The sequence below is a fragment of the Takifugu rubripes genome, chromosome 22 (assembly GCF_901000725.2).
Source record: "Takifugu rubripes chromosome 22, fTakRub1.2, whole genome shotgun sequence".
NCBI lineage: Eukaryota > Metazoa > Chordata > Actinopteri > Tetraodontiformes > Tetraodontidae > Takifugu > Takifugu rubripes.
This window is the reverse complement of record NC_042306.1, coordinates 3,357,179-3,380,622: the sequence shown is the minus strand read 5'-3', so window position 1 is coordinate 3,380,622 and position 23,444 is coordinate 3,357,179. Positions and strand designations below refer to the sequence as shown.

Sequence of the window (23,444 nt, the reverse complement as noted above, 5' to 3'; positions counted from 1 at the left end):
GCATCTGTACTACAAACCCTAGACTCTGCAGCAGTGGATCTCTCTTGCTGCATACGTGCCCTCTATATCCCCCCATCTCCATGTCAGAGCTCGTGGGTGTGGTTACAGCAGGAGCCCTCGTTACTACCCGGTTCATTGTGATAGCTTATCTTTGAAAAATACCACTTTCATGACCTTGGGGATATCAGAGACAGGTATTCTCTGATATGCTTTTATTCCCGGGAGGAGGCTGTCATCCTATGAAAGATGCATCAGAACATAGTTGCCTGTCAGTGTGTAATACACATGACTGCAGGGAAATGGAACAGCAGTGTCATGCCTCCAGCTTAGCTTTTACTGCGCCTCTCTTTTCAGTTGTTTTTAATTAGTCCACTCACATTAAAACAATGCTTTTCCTTATTTAAAATCTTTTTCTTTAGGGCAGTAATTTCATTTTATTCATTTGGAACATGCACTGATCCAACTGGTGCTCCCACAACAGGCTGTGCTTGTTATGTAGCACAATTCTGTCCAGTGTGGCTGAACAGAGATGGACATCAATATTTTTGCTTTATTGCGACCGTTATATCGGAGACTTCTTAATGATTTGCGACCTAGTTGACAATCCCATTAGCTATTTAATATGGTGCTGGAAGGATGCAACAATACATTCTTAACTCCTCATATTGTTAATATATTGAGGTTATGCCCTCTAAGCTGGAGGAAAATCACCATTCTGTCTCCTCCTTCTACTGTGTGACAGGGTTTTGGTTTTTTGCCACATAAATGCTATGGAACACAAAATTAGCAAAAAAAAATAAATGTCAGCTTCTTCTTTGATGTAAGTACATTTTATATGGGTGGGTTGAATTTGCATTCATTTTCATTGGTTAATCACTGCCAGAGACCATGTCAGTATTAAATGTATTATTTTAGTACATTATAAGAAATTTTACAGGCTCCATTGGATTAAAGGCAAAGAATATCTTATCTTGACAGTTCAATTTCCGAACAGCCGTGTAAATTGTTACATTTGCGGTAGCAGAAGTACAAGAGATGTTCACTGCCATCTGCTGAAAGTGCACTTAAAGCACTTGAATAAATTTGGCTTTTCATTTTTACCATTAGTCAAAATAGACCTCCAGACCTTGACATCGGAGAGTCAAACAGGGCAGATCGGTTCATAACTAGTCAGATGACTCACCTAATGTTTCCCTGCCCCCCTCTTTCCCTTCTTCAGCATGATTTACCATGACAACTGAATCAGGCGCAGACTCTGAGGCCAAACAGCCCCAAGAGAACAAGGAGACAGAAAAGGGAATATCCAAAGCGGCCGAACCAGCTTCGCCAGTGCAGCTTCCTGCCGCTGCTGGACACAGCACCCCCGCAAGGAAACAACAGGTCAGACTTGTCATCATCACATCCAGCCAAATGTTATTTACAGTTCCGATCCTGGAAAAGACAGAAAGGAGAGCAGCCAAATAGATTCCTCTCATCCTGGTCTGTGAACTGGAGACCTTCATGACAAAATTCTAGCTTTGAAAGATTAAGGCCTTCAAGTAAATGGCTGTATCTTGAAAAAGAAAAAGACACGTCCCCCCCTGGTCAGTCCTCTCTAGTGACGCACATGCTGAAATCTTGTTGTCCCCACTTTGTGTCCCACATCTGGAATTTGACACATAGTTTTTCTTATTTCTGTCAGTCACAAATCATCCTCATGCTAAAAGAAAGTGTCCTTAAGTGTCTTATAACGAAAGCACTTTCAAAGGTGGTGAAGGTAATTGGTTAATAGCAACGATGTCTTAGATCCACAGGGACAAATCTGCATGAGCTCCATTAGGTAGCGAATTATGATGCATGTAGCCGGAGGACAGAGATATGAAAATTTCAGTGTAAAATAAAAGGGGCATGAAATTTACTCTCTGTGTAATTAAGAATGGAAAATGTGTGTAAGCCAAAGAGCGGCATTTTCACATGAATCAGTCAGGAAGGGCTTTGTTTTCAGTCAAGTAGAAAATTGGATTTTCTCTGTATTAAGACAAAATGGCAGTCGGAGCTCTTCACAGTAGGACCAGGTTAATTTAGGAATCCCAGTCTCCACCTTTGGGTTGTGGACATGTGACAGAACAGGTGCTTTTGTCCTCAGTGAGAAACTGACATTTAGAGAGAAAGGAACTCGTTTGACCTTAAAGTGTCTCAGAAAATGTCACATATGGGCTGTTATGTATGAATTATTCACTGTGTAAATATTCCTTAAGGATTCACTGGACGAGGACCAGTTATCCCATAGCAGCAGTCGTCTCTCCAGGTCTCCCCTGAAAGGAGTCAAGAAAGCGAAGATAATGCAGTGTAAAGTCACATTGCTGGACAACTCCGACTACACAATTGATGTAGAGGTGAGCAGCTGGAGAAAGGTGGAGTAAAAAAGAGTCCAACACCAGTAATGTTCCTGATTTCACTCATTTGTGCGGGTCTTGCAAATGTACAAAATGTAGCTGTAGATGAGCTTTAATTTTAGTTTCCATCATAATTTAAACAATTACTATACAAACACCACTAATGTTCTTTTGTTTTGCCCAATTTGAAGTCAGTTGAAACATTTGACAAAGTTTGTCCTAAAAGCTCTGATTGCTTCTTTGCTAACTTAAGAATAATGTAACAAATGAACAGAAAAAATATTTTCTTATCATGTAGCTGACACAAACTGGGGAAAACACAGTATTTACTTAGGGTGTGATTTTTTTATATTAAAGAATGGTATTAAAGGTAAATATATGCAATTGCACTGAATGAAATGGTAAAAAAAGATTTATATTTCATGCTGCACTGTTGAAATGGATCCAGGCAAATTTAGTTTTTGAGCTGCAAAAAAAAAAGTACAAAATTAATCTTTGCTTATTGATGCATCGGTTGGGTTATAGATTATTTAGGAGGGAACAAATATGACCAACGGAATGGGTGACTGGAAAGAACTGAGGTCTGCCCCCACACTGTCAGCATGGTTATATCTAAGTGTTGGACTCAATGAGGTCAGAAGCCGGTCAGATAATTGACTTAAGTACACTTTAGTTCCATTTAAATCTGTCCGTTATGCCAAGTTCTGACAGGTTTCTCCTCCCTGACCCTGTAAAAGAGATCCTGCCCCCCCGAATCTTTATCAATCTCAGCACCAACGCACAATCTAAAACAGAGTTTCTGCAACTGTAGATAAATTACTGTGCTTAAATTAGACCGAGTTCCGAGCAGGAAACCGCCTGAAGCTATTATGAGGGCTTCGCTTCTGAATGCGTCTGTGGTACTTTGTGTCTTCTTCTCAGCACTGACTTGCACATTTCCCTAAACACGGACATTAAAATATCACCTGTCATGTGTTACCCACAGATATTAATGAAAGAAATCTGTAAACTGGTGAGCCATGTGATATAGTTTAAGCACTGGATATTGATCGGATTAAGGGTTTAATAAAAGTAATTGTTCATCACAGCTCTGCTCTTCATTCTTCCCTGCGGCTACTGGTTTTTGTTTTTCATCTTGATATTGGGAAAGATGTTATTATCATGATATAAATGTGCCTTTTGCGCTGATATTGGGCATTTGAAGGAGCTCAACATGATCTCACTCTGGCTTTAAAGGTTAGGAGTTCAAGAATGAATGATAATATTGCCCCAGATAGTCCTGCTGGTGGACCGTCCTGCCTCCATCATGTGTGAGAATACCCGGTCTTGACTCTTCGTCACAGAGACGCTACAATTCTACTGAATTATGCCATGAATAATTAAAATGTAACACGGTTACATAATTTAATCCACTGAATTTGGTGTGATTCAAATGCAGACAGTGTTAGTGTGAAACTAATCTTGTAAAGTATTACCCTAGCCCATTTAGAAACTAAAGATTAACAACATTAATTCAAGAAAATCGAATTGTCCCTGAGTAAAAGTACTCTGATTGAATTTCATTTGTGTAAAACAGAGGTGTGTTCTAAAATTTTATGTTTAATTATTCCACTCTGTGTTTTATCTTTAATGTCCCCTCACAGAAAGGAGCCAGGGGCCAAATGCTCTTTGATAAAGTATGTGAGCATCTAAATTTACTCGAGAGAGACTACTTTGGCATCACATATAGAGACGTTGAGAATCAGAAGGTAAATATGTGGTTTGTTTTTTATAACGTTAAGTGATCACATAGCAGACAAATTGCACTACTGGACATGGTGAATGAAAATGTGTTGTTTCTTTATTTCACCGGTGTGTGTTTTTTTCTCTCTCTCACTCTGTTCTTTTCAGAATTGGCTGGATCCTTCTAAAGAGCTGAAAAAGCAGATCCGGAGTAAGCATCATAATAGCAATAAATGGAAGGGTCATAGAAAGTGACACATCTTAATGTTCTTTTCATGTCTCAGCTGGTCCCTGGAACTTTGCCTTCAATGTCAAGTTTTACCCTCCAGATCCTGTCCAGCTGGCTGAGGACATCACAAGGTAAGAGGATTAACTAGAACTTAACTAAAATTTAAATCAAGTTTCAAGCATTTTTATAGTTTTGGACTCTTAAATATAGTTTAATTAGCACAGCCTGATTGGGCTGCTTGTGTTTACAGGTGTTGAATTTTAATGCATCAACTTCCTCTCCCAGGTACTATTTGTGTCTGCAGCTGAGAGATGATGTGGTTTCGGGCCGTCTGCCCTGCTCTTTTGCCACCCACACAGTTCTAGGCTCTTACACGGTGCAGTCTGAACTGGGAGACTATGACCATGAGGAGCTGGGCAGCGACTACCTCAGTGAGCTGCGCCTTGCACCCAACCAGACCAAAGAGCTTGAGGAAAAGGTCATGGAACTCCACAAGAGCTACAAGTTGGTTTCCATAGTTTGCTTGGTCTCATTGTCCTGCATAGTGTTTGAAATCAGTGGCGTCACTGATGTTATAATAGAAACACTCACGTCTGTATTTGTGCCTGTTGTTTTTATTTGTTTTGTCAGGGGGATGACACCTGGGGAAGCAGAGATGCACTTCCTGGAAAATGCCAAGAAGCTGTCCATGTACGGCGTTGATCTCCACCACGCTAAGGTAATAAATCACCTCAAGCGAGCCAGGTTTATTGTCTTCGTTGAAATATGTTTGATGCAAATGGAGAAAAGCCTCCCAACCACAGGTGAACAGTTGATATTTAGTATAAAGTAGTTAAAAGAGCTTGTTTTCTCAATGCCACATTACGTATCCTTTGAAGCTGCAATAACACATTCCACTCATACGGTCAGCAGTGACGCTTGCCATTGCTACACCTCTGGCTCTGAGACATCATGGCTGCTGCTGAAATGCCTACGTTTAACACGCCACTGCTGTTTTACCGATTGACTTATTTGTGTCACTTCTTCTGCTGCGTTTGGTGGAGGTTTAGCTGTTCATAATCTGTGGGCCGCAGAGGATCAGTCCAGTCATTATAACACGCAGCTGAAAACGCGGCCTTGCTCAAACTGAGCAGGCTTCAGTCCTCGGTGCTGTAAGTTTTGATGCCCCAAAAAAAAAAAACGTGTCTTTTCTCCTTTCTCATTAAATGCAAAGTTGGTAGGGCATCTCTATGAATGCTTGGCTCCATCTGAGGGAGAGGTAAGAGGCGTGTGTGTGTGTGTGTGAGGTTTCTACTTGTGCATGGTTATTTGTTTCAGCCATTATGTAGTTGAGACTAAGCGGTCTTGTTTGATTTCAACCAGCGCTTCCCTCTGAAATGACCATTATTGGTTCCACCTGCTCCTCTATTGATTTGTGAAAATAATCGTTTTGTGCTTCATCCATCATCTCGCAAGATATCACTGTTGCTTTAGCCAGCTGGTGCCCCTTGACCTTCGCAGCAAAGATTACCGTAGTATATGCCTGATTCCATTCTCCACCTGCCTGCTTTATCCTGATAATGCAAATAAGTTGTTATATATAATAATAATTAGTTTGTTTTACTAATTTGTGCATTAACCCCTGATGTGTTTGGTGTGTGTTGTCTGTAGGACTCTGAGGGAGTTGAGATCATGCTGGGAGTTTGCTCGAGCGGCCTGCTTATCTACAGAGACAGGTTGCGGATCAACAGGTTTGCTTGGCCTAAAATACTCAAGATTTCTTACAAGAGGAATAACTTCTACATCAAAATCCGTCCGGGCGAGGTAATTACCAAGACTTCCTTTTGAGAACCTGATAACCTTCACAGACTAATTTCCAAGACATTTCCAAGGATGAAAAACACTTTTATGTATTTAAGCTCACACATCTGTCTTTATCGCAGTTTGAGCAGTTTGAGAGCACGATCGGTTTCAAGCTTCCCAATCATCGTGCTGCCAAAAGGCTCTGGAAGGTCTGTGTGGAGCATCACACCTTCTTCAGGCAAGTCATGAAGGAGGTGCTGGGGTTGCCATCAGTACTTTACTCTTTTCCATCTTTTTTATTTGCTTTGTAATGTACCTGTAAATATCACTTCTCTCTTAAAATAATTGTTTTTGGCCCCTGTAAGAAATGCTTATTGTTCTGTGGTACTGTTGACTCCACTCAAGTTTATGTTGGATTCTTTTGGTTTGTAAACTCTCTCTGGAGAATATTTAAAGTGATGAGGAGCTATTTGACAGTGCATAGCATCAAATATGGGTTTATTTTCTTTTCACCTGACGTGATGACCCTGTTTGTAACTTGTGACAGGCTAGTGTCTCCTGAGGCGCCTCCAAAGAAGTTCCTGAGTCTTGGCTCTAAGTTTCGCTACAGTGGCAGAACGCAGGCTCAGACCCGACGGGCCAGCTCTCAGATCATTAGACCTGCTCCGTTCTTTGAGCGTTCCTCCAGCAAACGCTACAACATGTCCCGTAGTTTAGATGGAGGTAGGATTTTGATTTGCAGGAATCAAATCTGAATGTTAATTAGCATTATTTGAATTGCATTTTTGTTATTTTACTTCTTTAAAGAGATCGTGCAGCCATAGAGCTACACTGGGAGTTAAAAAAGGATGTACAGGAGTAAATTAAAGGCTTTTTATGCCACTGCCGACAGATTAGTGGTATTCATAAAGCCACATTGAATCCAAATTGTCACATTCATCTCCATGTTCCCGCCTTTCAGCCCCAATTATGGAGAACCACGAGACTCTTATGAAAGACAGCTCTGCTGATGGAGTGGCTCGAGTTAAGGGAAATATCATCACCACTGTAACTCCAGAGAGAAAAGCAGAAGAAGAGAACGGAGAGCAGGAGGATGCCAAGAACGATGCGGCAGACAAGCCAGACCCTGCTGCTTCCAGCCCTCTCCACCAAGAAACAAAGGTAACACTAGGTCAACCGGTTCAGAACAAATTCTGTAAAATATTCCACCAGACTGTCTTAATAGCTGCTGCAAGAGATTTTTTTTTTAATCCCCATTCGAGATTTTAGAGTTTTCTTTTCTGCCTTAATATTAATGGCTGAATTGCTTTCAGCTTAAACCTCTTTAGTTCAATGCCTATAAAACATATTCACTCCCTTGGACGTTCCCCCGTTTTGTCGCTTTTATACATGAAGCTTTTATACATGTCCCAGCAGCCTTTGGGCAAAGGGCGGGGTACACTGAGCACAACTGGACAGCTCATCACATAGCTAGCATCATCAAACAACCAAAAACAGGGCATCAGGGGAATGGAGAAGGAAAAGACACTGTTCAGAAAAGCTCATATTATTCTTCTTATTATTGTGTGAGGTTTATTACATGGAAATCACCTGAAACTCATGACTCAAAGATCTAATCAGACTGGATGCCAATGATATGCTTGAATGTCACCAAACACAGCACATCAGTACAAACACTGACTTCACTGACCAGGACGTTTGGTAGTGGCAGCATCATGTTCTGGAGATGCTTCCTAGCAGCTATCCCCAAGCAACCTGACAGAGCTTCAGCTGTTTTGCAGGACAGTATGAAGACAATTTGCAGCTTCCAGATGTACCAACATACACCTAGATTCAGCGCTGTGGTTATAGCCAAAGGCGTATCTACTAAATACTGACCAGAGGGGTGAATATTTGTGGAAAATACTTATTTTATATGAACCATTTTGAAGCAATCATCAGTAGTTTTAGTTTCTATTGACCAGGATTCTATTGACCAGGATCTCATCTATAAAAGCAACAAAACGAGACAGCGTCCGAGGGGGTGAATACCTTTATAGACATTGTAGATGAGGCATAAATGCTTCCCATCTTTTGTGCGCTTTACTAATTAGCGTTTCCTTTTTTTTTGTCCTTCCTTTGACCCCACATTATACTTACGTCTGTGTGCTCATGCATATACAACTCCGCTCCCCTTTCCATTCCCACTCCTCACACACACGTGAACTCACTTTTTCATTGCCACTTTCCTCAATCAGCGCCCCCCTTGTGTATACACAGACGATCCCCTCCGCTCTGAGCTCTCTCTCCCCTCATCTCCTATCTCATTCACTAAAATACGGCGGAGGCGCAGGGAGAACGCACATAAGCGAGCCTCCTCAGTCAGTCCAGGCAAGAGCAGCACAGGGCGTTGCCGCCGTCAGGCCCTTGCTGATCGCAAAGCTGCGCTGCTAGATGAGCAAGCCTTGCTGCTCGTGGCACGAAAGCAGAGACTGGAGCAGGGCAGGAATCATGGCGGCACACTCTTCTCCTTCTCCCTGCACCTGCCCGACCTGTCCTCTGTCTTGGACGAAGACGGTTACATCACCTTCCCCGATCTGTCCAAAATGCGCTTCCTCCCTGAGTGTGCGCAGAACTTCCTGCCCATCAAGTCACCGTCACTCATCCCCTGCTTCCTCTTCATCTTCTTCTTCCTGCTGTCCACCTCCTTCTCCGTCCCATATGCTCTTACCCTCTCCTTCCCCCTGGCGCTGTGCCTCTGCTACCTGGAGCCCAAGGGAGCCTCCCTGACTGCCTCCATAACCCAGGGCTACCATGACCATGACAGTTCAGAGGAAGAGGAGGTGTGTGCGTTCGTATGCCAGGTCGTTTCAGTACCCGCCTCTGGCTTGGAGTAAAGGTTGATAATAACATGTAACCCTTGACTCTGTCTTCTACCTTGGCTCTGCTGTTTGCCCAGTTCAGAGCTGACCTGGAGACTGTCTGTCCCAGTGTCTTTCAGTTCTTCTTTCAGAACCTCATCTCTTCGTGGTCACATGCTCATTCTGTCATCAGCATTCTCATCACTCATGTGCACCGAGATGAATCTCCGAGCCACCATGCTGTCATGACTTTTCTTGTGTTTCCATGTTTCTCCTTCATGAGAGGGTTAGACATGAACATTTAGCAGCAGGTGCTGCCTTTTACTCACGCCAACCGAGCATTTGACCACTGGGGCGTTCTGCATTCTTTGTGAACGTTCGTCAGCATATTTGCTGCAGCGTAAAGTCACTAGACAGTACAACCAAAACTCTGACATGTTAAAACGGCAAAAACAAATACAAAATTTTAAATCAAATCCAAATATTAATATTTGTCTTGTTGGTGCCTGATTTTTTTAAATTCCCCTTTAGTGTCTAATCTTTATTTGTATAAGTATATAGTTTTGTGCCTAACTCCTCTCAGTGTTACCCACATCCATTTTTAAGAGTGTTTCCAGCAGGACACCAGCTGCATTGAAACACCGGCATATTTATTACTGTATGTGTCGCTCAGTCTCTCTGTATTGGTCTTTTTAAGTTCAGCAATGCAGAAAAAATACACTAATGTCCGTTAAAATTTTCCCAAACCCAAGGAAACTGCCAAGATGCGACTTTTTCCATCGGATGCCACACTAAAATTATAAATACAGGGAGACTGTGAGTAGCTGTGAGTGAAAGAATGAATGTGACTGATTTCAGATCATCCTTCGTGTCACACTGCATGGAGAGGAGGGAGAGCCTGAAAGTCAGTTTACTGTCAAAATCATTTTAGACATTTAGAATTAATTATTAATCTATTAATATCTGACTGACTTTAGGCTTAAACTTCCTCTGAATCCGATTGGCTTGCTTTAATTTTAATCAGTTTTATTTTTTAAGTTGTTTTCCTAATCTTATTATTAGGGTTGTCTAATAATGTGTAACTTACAGATAAAACAAATGCATTACAGTTTTGTCCATTTGAGGTACTGAAACCTGAAAATGCATTTTTAAGAGTTGACATGTTGGGCTCTTGTTTGTTTTTTTGTTTTTTCTTTCCTTATTATTTGGAATTGGTTTTGGTCTGTTTGTAAAAGCAGACCGACAGCGAACAGACTGACTTTGCCATTGATGGAGAGATGACTGCAACAGAGGTTTGTACATTGTATATTTATTCATGAAAAATGCATTCATGGGAAAACTAGGAAAAATTCATGGATAAACAAGTGTTTTTGTGTGTGTGTGTGTGTGTGTGTGTGTATACATATACAGTATATATATATTTTTTATTTTTTTTAAGTGTGTACTGTATATTCAAAAAAATATAAACACAAGTTTGTACAATGTGTAATCTCTGGGAATATAATATTTGTATTACAACTCATTTACTCTTTTAAAATGCTAAGCTACACATGCTACTATATCCGGTTCATGCGGGCGAACATATTTTGGGGGAAAGTTCAAAAACAAAACCCTTCCTTTAATAATTGAAGCGCTCTTTGCTGTCAGTTATCTTTGCTCGCTGCTACTTTTCACTCTCTTCACCTTCTTTTTCTTTGTCTACTAAATTCTCTTCACCTCTCCTCTTTCGCTGTCAGTCGGAAGCAGACGAGGAATCTGAAATACAGACTCAGGTACACTGGGCTCACTTTTATCGATCGGCCCTGCTCGATGCATCAAATCCTTGACATCCTCACAAGATGCCCCGAGCCACTCGGCATCCACCATCAGTCACTTTGCTGTCTCCATCTTGGCTTACTGCTTCTGTTGTCACGCATGCTATCGCACCATTTGCAGACCCAACGTCCACACTTCCCTGGGTCGTCTTCACACCGTGTTGTACGACATTGCAGCTCATTTCTTAAATGTCTCTGATTGCAAATAGTGGAAACATATTCATATTTTTGTATTTAATTGGTTTTTAGAACCTGCGCCTTCAGCCTGTACCCCATTAACAGCTTTAATATATAAAATAAAGCTCAAAGTCCCTGTTAAAATAAGAAAAAAAAGCACCTTTAACTATAATTTGACTTTCCTCTTGTGTCTTACAGTTTAGTTGCATAAGACGAGTTAAAGGGGAAAACATTTTTATCAGACATATTAATCTGATGCTAGAGGTTGGTAAGAAAACTTGGCATGAGTGAAAAATGCATGAGGTGCTTTTGTGGCAAGTCTTGACCAACATGAATAATCCGCTAGCATCGAACGTTGTTTCCAATCTAACAGAATTTTGCTGTGAGTGTCCAAATTTGTTTTTGTAAGGGTGAATTGAAGTTAAACTAATTTATTTGCACATATGCTCAGTTTGAGATTTGGAAATGTGCTTAATTAAACCCATAAAACTTGTTTTCCTGCATGAAACAGTTATTATTCTTTAAGCTGCCCCTTCTTTAAGTTTCAGTTATCATGTGGATGGAAACTCTTGTTGTTTTTGCAAGTTCTTGTGCAACCAGCCCGTTGCTTGGCAACTATAAAATGTAATGAATTAGATATGATGCAGTTGAGTCAGGTTTGTAATGAATGTCTGCAGCGTACGTGCTTCTTTTTGGCAACTCATTGGATTTGCAAGCTTAACATTAGACAGAGCTAGCATGGCCATTGTTCCCCTCCCTCTGCCCAATGGCCTCATCCTATAATATGGTTGACCGACTACTGTAGGATACCTCGTCCCCAGCTGAGGTGGTCAAACACCAGACCAACATCAGCGAACTGAAGCGCTCCTTCCTGGAGACGGGTGATGGCACGCAAGGCCCGACCGAATGGGAGAAGAGGCTGTCCTCGTCTCCCATGTGCTCACCAAGATTTGATGAGGCACCGATGATTGAGCCGCTGGATGTAAGCGTCGGTCTGCAGAGGACTGAGTGATAGCATGAGTGTGGACATTTTTCCTTGAACGTCAGTGCCGATAGGGTTAAGGGAATCGCGCAGATTAAAAGGTCAGAGATCTATTTTAAAATAAAGTCGTGTGTTTTGTTGGTTCTATTGAGGAGAAGGTTCAACTAAGATATGGACCCCTGTCAGAGAGTTTATTCTGTGGTCATAGAGAGTTATTACCACGTCTTAAGTGATGTAGCTGATGAACATTTATCAGTTTATATCATGGATGATGGAGCCATTAATCACTTCTATGACTGCAGTGTCCTGTCTGTGATGTACCGGTAAATGCTTCGCCTTCCTCAAAATATTCAGAATAATTCATTGCTGACATCAGAGGCTGAAGCCTTTGATCTGAGTGTTGAAACGTGTCCTCTTGAACGTTGTGTTTTACAGCGTTAACTGTTGTGAAATTGAACCTTTGTTTTTCTTTCCCTTCAGACTGAAGAAAAGCAGTTTGATGGAGAGGAGACGAAAGAGCTGGAATCTAAAGCCACAGAGGTAAAGTTCCCTCTCCATTAGTAAAACCATCTGTGCCTCCAGTATGTGGTCGTATTTGGCCCTTTGTGTCTTTATACGTTTGCTATAGCCGTGCACATTACGTGATCTATTAACACCTGCATTTTTGTCTTTCATCTCTGTCCTTTTCTTATCTCTCCTCCACTTGCTTGGAAGCATGAAACACCTTTTGCCCTCAAAGTGTAGTAACCTCGATAGCATTCGAAAAGAAATCAGTTTGATTTATAAAAGTGCCCGTTCGGAGGAGTCGACTGTAAACACGTTATTTTCCACTCGACCGGTTTAAAAAAAAAATGACCTCTCAAACGTATACTTGGTGTCTTGGCTGTGTGATGCCCTGTCTGCTAACCTTAACAGCCCATTTCAAATAAGCTGGGTGTCTCCTCAGGCTGCAGGGTATCAGATGAAATTCATGGTGGATAGTGTCGGAACCGATTTGGCCACCTCCTCTGGGCCGCACGGGATTAGTCTGTCAACCACTTTGGATGACGACGTATTCATGGATGGCACCCTCAGGGAGACAGATGAGCGAACCTCTGACTCCCAGGAGGACGTGTCGGAGAGGTCAATGTTGAAGGTCAGCCCCAGAGCTGTTACACAGGAAGTGTCGCAGGCCATCAGTGACAAGAAGGGAAGGCTTATTATCTTGAAAGATGCTGAACATAAAGAGGAGGACGAAGAACCCGGAGAGGCTGAAGGCGTGGAGAAGGAATTGCCTCCATCAAAAGAGAAAGAAATGGTTAAAGAAGACGCCGCTGATGTTCTGGCCTCTATAACAAGGGAAATCAAGAAGCAGCATCCGAAGGTGGAAATAAAAACTAACGGCACGCAACAGATTAACGGTAGTGACTCGCCTAAAAAGGCCATGGTGTCGTGGATCTCTGAGGAGGTGAAGACTGTCGCGACAAAGGAAGTAAGTGAGGGAGAGAGCGTTGAAGCGCCGCAGCAAACGGCGGAGATCTTCACCTTTGAAGAGGAGCAGTCAAAGTCCAGCCCGACCCAGATCACAGTTTCTGAATCTTCAGCTTCTTTTGCGGTGGTACAGTATAAATACTAAAAACAGCTGGGTTTGGCTGCCCCCCTCCACATCTCCACCACCACCCTCCCCCACTGCCTTCCATTAAGCAGCAACCAAACCAGTCTAACCACGGCGTAATTGAATCTCGAGCATGGCTAACTGGCCCCCTAACACCCTCCGTTTATGCTCCCACACTTTGTCAAACTGCTGTTTTCAGTTGCAGTCAAACCTGCTGCTTCTTTTTCAGCTCTTAGCTCTTTTGGGTTCATTTATTTGTTGACAGCGCAGACCGCTTGCCTCCACCTTACCATCCAAGCCCCCACAGCTGATAAGGAAAGAAACTGGAGCTCCTGCTATCTGTTTTTTTTCCCTTCCTATCATATTGCTCAGCCGCACCTTTCCTTTAAGCGAGCTCCGTTATCAGTCCCCTGGAAGCAGTGACTTCAGAAACTGGCTCAGTGCCACCCCTGCAGCTTTCACTGCCTCATCCTCCAAAATCCCCTCACTGACTGCGATGTCAGGCGAACAATTGTATGGGTCTACCAGAAAGTGATTCTGCTCTACTCAACAGTTTTACAAAAGCAGACCAGTTGAAATTTGCGGCTGGCGGATGATTTAATAAACTGATCGATATAATGGTGTTCCATACAATCCGTGTGATATTTACTCCTCTTTTCATTTTCCACCATCTTTCCTTTTGCCCTTTTTTCTACTGTCGATGACAACTTTGACGCTCCTCTTTTCTCTCTGTCCTTTAGTCTCTGGGATCCTTTTCCTCCTTTTCAAAGGTGACCACACCTCTTTTTTTTCTGTCCCTTTGTATTATTTTGGATGATCTAATGGTACGATTCACATCTACAGACACACTCTGAACCCAAGGAGAACCCAGTGGTCGCCACGGAGACAGAGGCGGCAGGGGCCAAGTCAACAGTGCCAGTGGTAAATATACAGAGGATGAGCCAGCATCTTTAGAATTGCACCTACATTATGGACTAGTATTGAGTGGATATATGCAGTAGTTTGGGGAAAACACCAGAAAGTTGTGCTGCGTTTGTGGAAATGTTGCTGATATTACGTTCAGATCACGGTTGTAAGAGCTTATCTTCTCAGTGCACAGTTTTGTGGAATGGGGGAAGTTTGTTGCTGATTATTGTCAGCAGCAGATGGACAAAGAGCCGGATGGCTGGACAAAGACAAGAACATTTAACAAGTTTGTTACTGGAGGGTTCAGGTGACGCTAAATACGATGTGATGAACAATCATGTTGTGATTTGTGCTTTCCAGTATGGTCCTTTATCTGGACTGGGGGTGCTAGTCTGCATGTTCATTTCGAGTCATCATAGCCTTTGGTTTGGTCTATAAGAATGCATCATTCATTCCTGTCAATTCAATAACTGTGGAAGTATTTTAAGAATGGAGACAGTCACCTCAGAATACAGAACTTTGCAGCTACCAAAGGTTGTTTGTGCAGCTGTTCTCACTCTTATTTGTGCTCTTTTTTGCTGTTTTATTCATTAGAGTCTTGACACCACTGATGCCGGAACCAAAGAGATGCCCGTGATCCACACAGAGACAAAAACTATCACCTACGAGTCTGCAGAGGTACACAGATAAACGCTTTACTTCCATCCTACATTAGCCCTTTTAAAAATTTGCCTCTAAGACTGCTATGAATAATACATTGATAGTAGATTGCCATTTGGGGCAGCTGGGAACACAAAGTTTGTGTTGCTCTGAGTGATTGTGTTTTTGTACAGGTTGACACTAATGGTGACTTTGACCCCGGTGTTCTCCTGAGTGCTCAGACCATCACTTCAGAAACTACCAGCACCACCACAACCACACACATCACAAAGGTCAGTTAACCAACAGACGCCTCAGTCCATCAGGTGGAGCGCCCCCCCCCCCCCCCTCCCCCCCTTCTGATTTACCTTCATGTGTTTTTACCTTCTGCATGTAATGGAGGTATTGCTATGATGGGTTTGCTTAATCTGTCCAATCTAAGCCTTCTTGCCGTGTTTTCCTGTGTGTATGGTGATTTTATGCCCTCGGACATCAGATGGTGAAAGGAGGGATTTCAGAAACAAGAATCGAGAAAAGGATCGTCATCTCAGGAGATGCAGACATCGATCACGATCAGGTCTCTTACAGCTTCTCTGTTCTTTAACCATTTCTCCTCCTCGTTCTTGGATGTGATTTCAGAAAGTGGATGTTGCATTGGCTGTGAAAATAGTAAAATATCGGTGAACTGTTTGGCCCTCAGCCTTTTAACCACATGATAAGAGTAGAGTTAGGCGTGATAAACTGTGAAAAGTATGATTAATAATAGGTTCCTTCCCTGTTGACATGTTAACTGAAAATCCGACATCCTCCCGCTCCCTCCCCGCCTTCCCTGTTGTCTTTCTCCCCCTTTTGGTTCCTCCTGGCACTGCACATCCACATGCAGGCTCTGGCTCAGGCCATAAAAGAGGCTAAAGAACAGCATCCTGACATGTCAGTGACCAAAGTAGTGGTACATAAAGAGACAGAGATCACGCCAGAAGAGGGGGAGGACTGACCCAGGTAAGAGAGTGAGGTCCTGCTCCTGGTCCTGGTCCTGGCTTTGGCTTGGTCACGCTGTTGTCTTTAACTAGACTGTTTTAGGGCATGCTGCTTTCCCATCACCACTCCTCTCTACTACAGAAAGCCCTTCTTCTATACCACTGGAAACTAATGTTTCACACACACACACATACCCTGCAGGGAAAAGGTCAACTGATGCGGGCTTGTACACAGACAGGTCTTAATTCTTGATGGCAGTGTCACGTAATATAGCATTTTACTACAACGCTGCCCCCTGCTGGATATCATTTGGGAGATCGGCGAGGTGTCAACATTATCATTTTTATCTTAAAAACTTTAAAAAAAAAAGAAAGATCTACACGCTTTCTAAGATGTACAAATACTTGTGACGTCTTTCAAAAACATTGTCTGCACAATGTTTGTCTACATTGTGCAGCATGACAAAGGTGGCAGGAATGATTAAATTCCAGCCAAACAGGAATATGTAACTGCAATCTAATCTTGAGCTCAAGGACGGAGCAGGCTTCTTCTTGTTTTCAACTCTGCTCTTAAACAAACTAAAGGCATTTAAATAAACGACCTAAATCATTGCAAACCAAAAAGTCTTATGGTGTATTTACAGCAGAACTACATTTAACCGTATATATGTGTATATTTGAAGGAGAGAAGGTTGATCTAAACTGTACTATCGACAGCATGAGTCAAATGAATTGCAACAGACGTCTTTATTACAATTTCAGACATTTGGAAACTTTTTTTTCTTGCTGTCGGACAAAAAGGGGTCAGCAGTTTCGACAAGCCTTCGCTTTTGTTCCAGCTTGTTTTCTGTCCGCTCAGCGAAACTGAGATCAAACATGGAGCTGCATCAGGAGAAACCGCCTGTAGCCTCCGATTGCAACACTTGCCTTTTCCCTCTCTTCTCTAAGTAGTTGAACAGATCAGCCAGGTTCCCTTTGTTCCCCTTTTTTTTATCTGAAATGTTTTATTTCACTGAACTTCAGCAGTCCCACAGGGCAGGTTTTGCATGTGTGTGACTTCCAGGTTGGAGACGTTTGCCTTTTTTCATGTGCTGTGTGTGCGTGTGTGGTCTGCCTCATTAACACCTCTAACATTACTAAATATTTTTGGTTGGTTTGTTTTCCTCTCATTTGTGGATGCATCGTAGATACACACAGTGTCAGCTGTACATAAACTATTGTTTATCTGCATATTTATAGTGCGCAAAATCAACTGCTACATCACTGATTAATGCCCTCAGCAGCTGTGATACAATAACACTAGAAAATGGCCGATGAGATTGACATCTGAAGATGTCCAAGTCCATCAAAAGCGTTCCGTCTTCATTTGAGGATACAAACCGATGTTAAGTGTAAAGGTGTTACCACTGAAGGGCTCTGACATCATCTGTTGTCATTCCACTGCGGTGTCAAGGTTCACCTGAGTGCTCCATGTTATGCTTCAATAGTGAATTACTGCTGTAAAGTTGGAGCATTCTAAAGGACAGAATTAGCTCCCGTTTGGGTAAAAAGTCACAGCACGCTATTGGTTTTGTGAGTTAAATTTTTGGATCTTTTTTTTTTTTTTAAACCCTCCTTATTCCCAACTTCAATGAGGATTTGGTGAAGGAAACATGGTGTCCTTCTGCTCGATCCTCCTGCTCATCATAGCTAAGTGCATCAATCCAGGACAGCTGGACTTCTGTTCTCCCGCTTGTAGGTGTTTCTCTTCTCCTCTGAAAGGCTCCTTCGCTTGTTTCCTTTCTGGATTGATGCACTTACAAACATGATGTTTACTTCATCTGAATTTGAGGGGGTTTCAAATCAGGAGTTGAGATTAATCAATCTGATTTTGTGAGATATCTGTCAGGACGACTGTGTGTATCTGTGCTCCCCCTCAGACCTTCAGTGTGTTCCTCAATGAAGCTTCCATCAGCTCTGTCCCTTTGGTCTCAATGTTCCAATTTAAATTTGAAAGTAGAATTAATGTTGGTTTCCTCCTTTCTTTCCAGGAGTAACAGCTGAGGGCTGATCTCTCTTTCACCGCCCAGAATCCAAATCTCCACATGACTCCCAGATCGTCAAGGCCACAAATGCTCTCCGAATGCTGCGGCTCCTCAGTCCTCACAGGCATCAGCAGCAATAAACAAATTACATGTCCTGCATGAGAAGGAAGATATTGTTGCTTTACCAAACTCAAAATGGCAAGATTATGTTGAAATTCCATCGTGAGCTGTACTCTCCCCCACCCGTGTGCTGAGTCCCTGTGTGCAGCAGGCAGAGCTGTTGCTTTCACAGCCTTTGGTACATTTTTTATGATTAGCCGGAATAATTATAGCAGTATTGTTTTTATTTGTGAATAGAAGCCATCACTCCAGAAACTTAAACCGCTGTAGGCTGCCTGTGTTAGGGAGGATACACTACTTCAGCTTGCTGTAGAAGCGCCGACCTTGTCGTTGTTGCCAGCGAGCCTCGCCTCAGCCACTCCAGTGATTTCAGGTCTGTCGCAATGTCGTAGCGGAAAGATGTACAAAGAGAGCTTTTCAAGGAAAATATAAAATATCTCCCAAGGTTGATTTTTATCATATCTGCTTGATGTTTTTTTAGCGATCATTTTTTCATTTTTATCATCTGTCATCTTGAATATGCCCCCACACATTGACAAGAAGAAGCTGTTCAGATAAAATGCTAAGGAATTAAGATTTTAATGTGCTTGTGCAGGCTTTGGATATATACACACACTTGCTGCCTCTGTAGGGTAGCTGATCGGTGGCAACACAAGTCCCACAGGTGATTGTGAGGCAAAGTGCTGAGACTGAGCGCTGTCAAACCCCAAACAGTCCACTGCTGTCACTTCCCACATGTCAGCTGTATGTACCCACTCATGTGTTCGGCTGTATCTGAATAACCGTGTACCTCCATTTTTTTTCCCCCCTTAAAATGGTAAAGTCTTTTTTTTTATTTGCTGTTTTTTCCTCATAATAAATTGTTGACTGTGGAGCTAAAACTTGACTGAAGGCTACGTTTTTTACATCTAACATTGCAACAAAATGCATTATTATATTAATAGCCTATATATTAATGGATAATTTTCACACATGTTCCTATTTCATGTCAAGAAACATGGTAAGCAGCACAATAAAATCTAACATGCATCCTGGTGTTGGTTGGACCTTAAGCCTCTTCATTGGTCTCGAGGAGCACGGCCGCTGTGGCCCCGCCCAGTTTAGTGCGCGCGCTTATTACGGATGCCCAAAAATGCAGATGTCTCACTTGGTGCGCCCGCGATTCCAAACAAAAAGCGTTCACCTAAGGAGTGATAAAATGATTCCTGGTGTGTTTGTGACCTCTAGAAAATAAACTAGTTTTTAGATCGGGTCGCTTAATCTCAAACACTTTGATCAGGATGGTAAATTTTATTTTGAAAAAATCGGACAAAATGATACATACAGTATTCGGGTTATTTACGTGGAAAACAATTCGAGCTGTGTAAATGAGATGTAATTTTTAAAATAAAATAAAGCACAAGAGAAACAGAAATAGTTTACTCAGTATAGGTTTTAAAAAAAAAAAAAAACTTTTACGAATAAAAAGTTCTAAAACCCTCACCACTTGAGAAATATGCGTGTGAGCCCTCGTGTTTCGCCGCGATTTCATTTGCATTTACATTTGCAACCCAGCTGAGTGAGATGTTTTCTTCCTCATAGAAGATCTTGGTGCAGTACCTGCTCCGGTGCGATAGGCGGCAGTAGAACAATGGCTCATTTCCTGTAGAGCCTAGCATTCACAACAAGAGGAGGAAGAGGAAAAACGACAGCTCTGGATCGTCGTCGACCGCCTTGCGTGACAACACCGGGATTGGGTTCAGGCTTCGGGTATTTAACATTTTCCACCTCGTCCTTTGTTGCTTCGAGCGGCGCTGAAAAGGGCGCAGTGTTTTCCCGCCTATTATGGGCCTGTGCGCGGCCGCGTTCTCCGCTGTTGGTAGACGCCTGTGAAGGCACCAGAAACATGCCAATGGAGGCTTGCTTGACCAAAATGGCTGGACGCAGTGAAATGTGAAATATTCTCGCTAAGGTTATCTTTTCTGCACGCAACACTGCTCTCACCAGAGCTCAAGTTAAACCGCACGGCTCAAGGAAACTCGTTGTGCTTGTTTTTGTAGGTGGTGTGTTTTTAGTAACATTATCGCGGCGTTTTTAAGCTGTCGGGCCTATCGTGGTTTTTCCAAAAAGGCTCCCTGCATGATTGATTTAACTGCTTTCGCAAACTCAAAATTAAGCTCGTTTTTTCTGCATCATTTGTGATTATTACCGAATGTGCTTATATTTCGTTACTACGCGTGATTTGGTGGTGCAAGGGATATGAAATAGCAGCTAAACCTAGCTGCTGTGCATGCTATCTATGCCCGAGAGGTTGCAGAAATAGTTCCATTTGACAAATCATGTGTTTGTCTCTGTTGTCCTTGCAGGTAGCCACACGTTTTCTTCCTGCAACATGTCTGATTTATTGAGATATATCGACTATGACCACAAAGCAACCTTTCTGAAGATGCTGAACCAACAAAGATTGGAGGGTGAGCACTGTGACGTGGTGGTGGTGGTAGAAAACATTGAGTTCAGGGCTCATCGCTGTGTATTGGCAGCCTGCAGCAACTACTTTAAAAAGCTTTTCAAGAAGCAGAGCGACGAGGACAATTCCATCGTGGAGCTAGATTTCATCCGCTCCGATATCTTCGAGGAGGTACTTAATTACATGTACACAGCCCGACTGGCTGTGAGGAAGAAGGACATCAATATGATGATGTCATCCGGTCAGATTTTGGGGATCAACTTCCTGGATAATCTGTGCACGCAGAAACGAGAGCTGACCAACATGAAGACGAGGGAGAATCAGGCACCCGGCGATCACGGCATGCGCGCTCAGGACGCCATCCTTAAGGAGCTCGCCATGGAGGAGGTGAGGAAGAACAGCTTCTACGATCAGGGCATGGACGGCATGGGGCCCGGGGCCTCCCACGTGTCGCAGCCGCACAACTACAACACCAACATGAACAAAGATCCTCACGGCCACAGCTGGGGCTCCACTTCATCCACCGACATGAAGCTGGAGTACTTGCTGTACGGTCACCGAGACCAGGCTTCCTGTCAGAGCGCGGGCCCCAAGCCCATGGACCACAATGCTAGGAAAGAGCGGCTGCTAACCGCCAACCGCCCCTACGGCTGTGAGCACTGCCCAAAGGCCTTCACCACCGCCGCCCACCTCAAGGAGCACCTGAAGATCCACTCTGGCTTCAAGCCGCACCGCTGCGTCGTGTGCGGCAAGGCCTTCATCAGGGGCCCCGACCTGAAGCGGCACGAGCGCGTCCACAGCAACGAGAGGCCCTTCGCCTGTCAACTGTGCGAAAAGGCCTTCAAGCACAAATCTCACCTGAAAGACCACGAGCGGCAGCATCGGGGCGAGCGGCCGTTCAACTGCGGCTCCTGCGACAAAGCTTTCATCAAAGCGTCAGATCTGAAGCGCCACTGGAATACCATGCACAGCGGCAACCCCCGCAGACACATGTCCCTGTCCCCCGCCACCTCCCAGCACGGCCAGGCGGACGTCAGCGACCAGAGAGACTGGAAAATGGAGGCTGGGCCCCATTCACACAACTCGGGGGACTGCTGAGCCCGTGAACGCGTCGCGTCACGCCGCGGCGTCCGGGCGGAACAACCGCGGGCGCGCGTGCACACACTGACAGACACAAACCTGACGATGGTCAGCGTGAGTGGCGAGGAGATGGCGTTATGTTCGTAAGACTGTAGGGCTGTATTATTATTCTAAGATTTATGTCAAAAATGTTTTTCTTTCCATCTGTAAAATCATATAAATGTTTAGTTCACTCGACTATACATATATTTTTCACAAAGCATCTTTGCTAACTAGAACGGGGATCTCATAACATTCTTCTTTTATTTTCATGGGCTCTATAACATTTAAATGTTTGTTTAACCTTTAATGGGTTTTATTGAGGAAAAGACAAGTGGGGGGGGGTGGGGGAGAGAGTTTTCTGCATAACATTTGTTGCATCAAGTATATTCATGTGGATGTTTTAATGGCTGTGTTTAGTTGTATTGATTGATATTACACTGTAAGAGTCACCATTTTGCATTTGATGCAGATGATACCAAAGTCTTGGGCCTTCGGGGGTGGTCTTTAAAGGCCGCCCTGCCCAAGCAACCGGCCAACTAGATTTACTGTTATACAGTATAACTGTCACCCAGCGATCGACAGGTAATGATATATGTCTGTATATACTGTAGCTTAGTTTGTTGCACAACTAGAGTACACAATATTGAATTATGCACATATAACATTGTCCTACTCCTACACTTTGACAATAAACACCATTTGCTGTGTTTTATTGCTTTTGCCAGCTTTGTGTTTTGTCCATGAGCGAGCAGGATCAGGATCCGGTGGATTATGTTGGGGTTTTTTTTTCTTTCTTTAATGGCGGAGAAGCCCGCCACGCCCAGAGGGCACGGCGCCGCAGAAGGTGTGACCCGACGGTAGCCGTAGTTTTACGGAAGTGTTTTTTCTGGTTTCGTTTTTTTCACAATTAGTGACACTAATTGTGTGTTGAGCTGAATGTGGGGGTGTTGGTGTTCATAAAAATGAGTTTTTTTCTTTAATTAATCTAATATAACCAGGTTAAAGGTGAGGTCAGGTGATTGAACGTGTGTTTTCCTCTGGGGGTCACATCTGCCCAGCGGCGCCATCGCCTCCCTCCGCTGCAGCTTCGGGCCTCTGGAGCTTTGTGCAGCTTCTCATTCTGAACTTTTTCGGTGTTTGTTGTTGAAAACGGTCAAATGCTGCAGACGCGCCGCCATCGTGTGTCCTCGGTGGGGACAGACGTGTCCTCGGTGGGGACAGACGTGTCCTCGGTGGGGACAGATGTTGGCGGCGGTGCTCTCATACTCTGCACGCAACGCTAGATGGTGCCCTGCTCTCAGTGATTGACCTGTTGCAGCCCCGTTTAACCTGCGTGCGTCCTCTGCGCGCGTCCTCTGCCCGCGCCTGGGTCGCCACGCACGCGTCTCCCGCCGTCCAACACGCGCGTCTAAGAGGAGATAAGGGTAGTTGGTGTGCTGACGTTGTGAAATGTTCGCGCTCTCGCACCCACAGTGTTTTCCATGCATTTCACACGCCTGGCTGTGGCGCACTGAGCCGGTTCCGTGCGTGTTAGCGGCCCTCTGAGGTGCGTGTGATCCACCCTCAGTTTGATCCACTGTAAAACGCGTCCTCGTCTTGCGAATCAGTGATTTCCTTCTCCGCCTCGCGGAACTATATGTGTTCGTGAGCTGCATGAGACTGCGTGCGTGCGTGTGGAAGGCATTTGAGTGACGG

At 43.6% G+C, this 23,444-nt stretch overlaps 2 protein-coding genes across 43 annotated transcripts in view; both read left to right on the top strand.

Moving 5' to 3' along the window:
- Positions 1 to 19,062, top strand: part of epb41l3b (erythrocyte membrane protein band 4.1-like 3b) — a 28,221-nt gene extending 9,159 nt beyond the window's left edge. For 2 of the 39 annotated variants that reach the window (XM_029830659.1, XM_029830658.1), the window contains exons 2-27: positions 1,220 to 1,380; positions 2,238 to 2,375; positions 4,019 to 4,123; positions 4,266 to 4,308; positions 4,382 to 4,457; positions 4,612 to 4,830; positions 4,957 to 5,044; positions 5,540 to 5,584; positions 5,977 to 6,129; positions 6,249 to 6,346; positions 6,656 to 6,831; positions 7,070 to 7,269; positions 8,346 to 8,930; positions 10,184 to 10,240; positions 10,685 to 10,720; positions 11,138 to 11,203; positions 11,745 to 11,921; positions 12,402 to 12,461; positions 12,868 to 13,518; positions 14,256 to 14,285; positions 14,359 to 14,436; positions 15,016 to 15,099; positions 15,255 to 15,353; positions 15,557 to 15,637; positions 15,944 to 16,059; positions 18,068 to 19,062. In XM_029830659.1, coding sequence (XP_029686519.1) covers positions 1,231 to 1,380; positions 2,238 to 2,375; positions 4,019 to 4,123; positions 4,266 to 4,308; positions 4,382 to 4,457; positions 4,612 to 4,830; positions 4,957 to 5,044; positions 5,540 to 5,584; positions 5,977 to 6,129; positions 6,249 to 6,346; positions 6,656 to 6,831; positions 7,070 to 7,269; positions 8,346 to 8,930; positions 10,184 to 10,240; positions 10,685 to 10,720; positions 11,138 to 11,203; positions 11,745 to 11,921; positions 12,402 to 12,461; positions 12,868 to 13,518; positions 14,256 to 14,285; positions 14,359 to 14,436; positions 15,016 to 15,099; positions 15,255 to 15,353; positions 15,557 to 15,637; positions 15,944 to 16,054 — 3,606 coding nt within the window. In that variant the 5' untranslated portion in view covers positions 1,220 to 1,230 and the 3' untranslated portion in view covers positions 16,055 to 16,059; positions 18,068 to 19,062. The remainder of the gene's footprint in view (positions 1 to 1,219; positions 1,381 to 2,237; positions 2,376 to 4,018; positions 4,124 to 4,265; positions 4,309 to 4,381; positions 4,458 to 4,611; positions 4,831 to 4,956; positions 5,045 to 5,539; positions 5,585 to 5,976; positions 6,130 to 6,248; positions 6,347 to 6,655; positions 6,832 to 7,069; positions 7,270 to 8,345; positions 8,931 to 10,183; positions 10,241 to 10,684; positions 10,721 to 11,137; positions 11,204 to 11,744; positions 11,922 to 12,401; positions 12,462 to 12,867; positions 13,519 to 14,255; positions 14,286 to 14,358; positions 14,437 to 15,015; positions 15,100 to 15,254; positions 15,354 to 15,556; positions 15,638 to 15,943; positions 16,060 to 18,067) is intronic. The other 37 variants (XM_029830669.1, XM_029830661.1, XM_029830660.1 and 34 more) reach the window with 37 other exon arrangements.
- Positions 19,063 to 19,808: 746 nt separating this feature from the next.
- LOC101064802 (zinc finger and BTB domain-containing protein 14-like) lies at positions 19,809 to 22,461 on the top strand. Of its 4 annotated transcripts, XM_029831326.1 has the most exons (4): positions 19,809 to 19,930; positions 20,527 to 20,631; positions 20,701 to 20,798; positions 20,913 to 22,461. In XM_029831326.1, the coding sequence occupies exons 2-4, from the start codon at positions 20,553 to 20,555 to the stop codon at positions 21,723 to 21,725; spliced, it is 990 nt and encodes a 329-aa protein (XP_029687186.1). In that variant the 5' UTR covers positions 19,809 to 19,930; positions 20,527 to 20,552; the 3' UTR covers positions 21,726 to 22,461. The 4 variants fall into 4 exon arrangements, with proteins under 4 accessions (XP_029687186.1, XP_011614455.1, XP_011614456.1 ...); XM_011616153.2 differs by having other exon boundaries at positions 20,701 to 22,461; XM_011616154.2 differs by having other exon boundaries at positions 20,527 to 20,798.
- Positions 22,462 to 23,444: the final 983 nt, after the last annotated feature.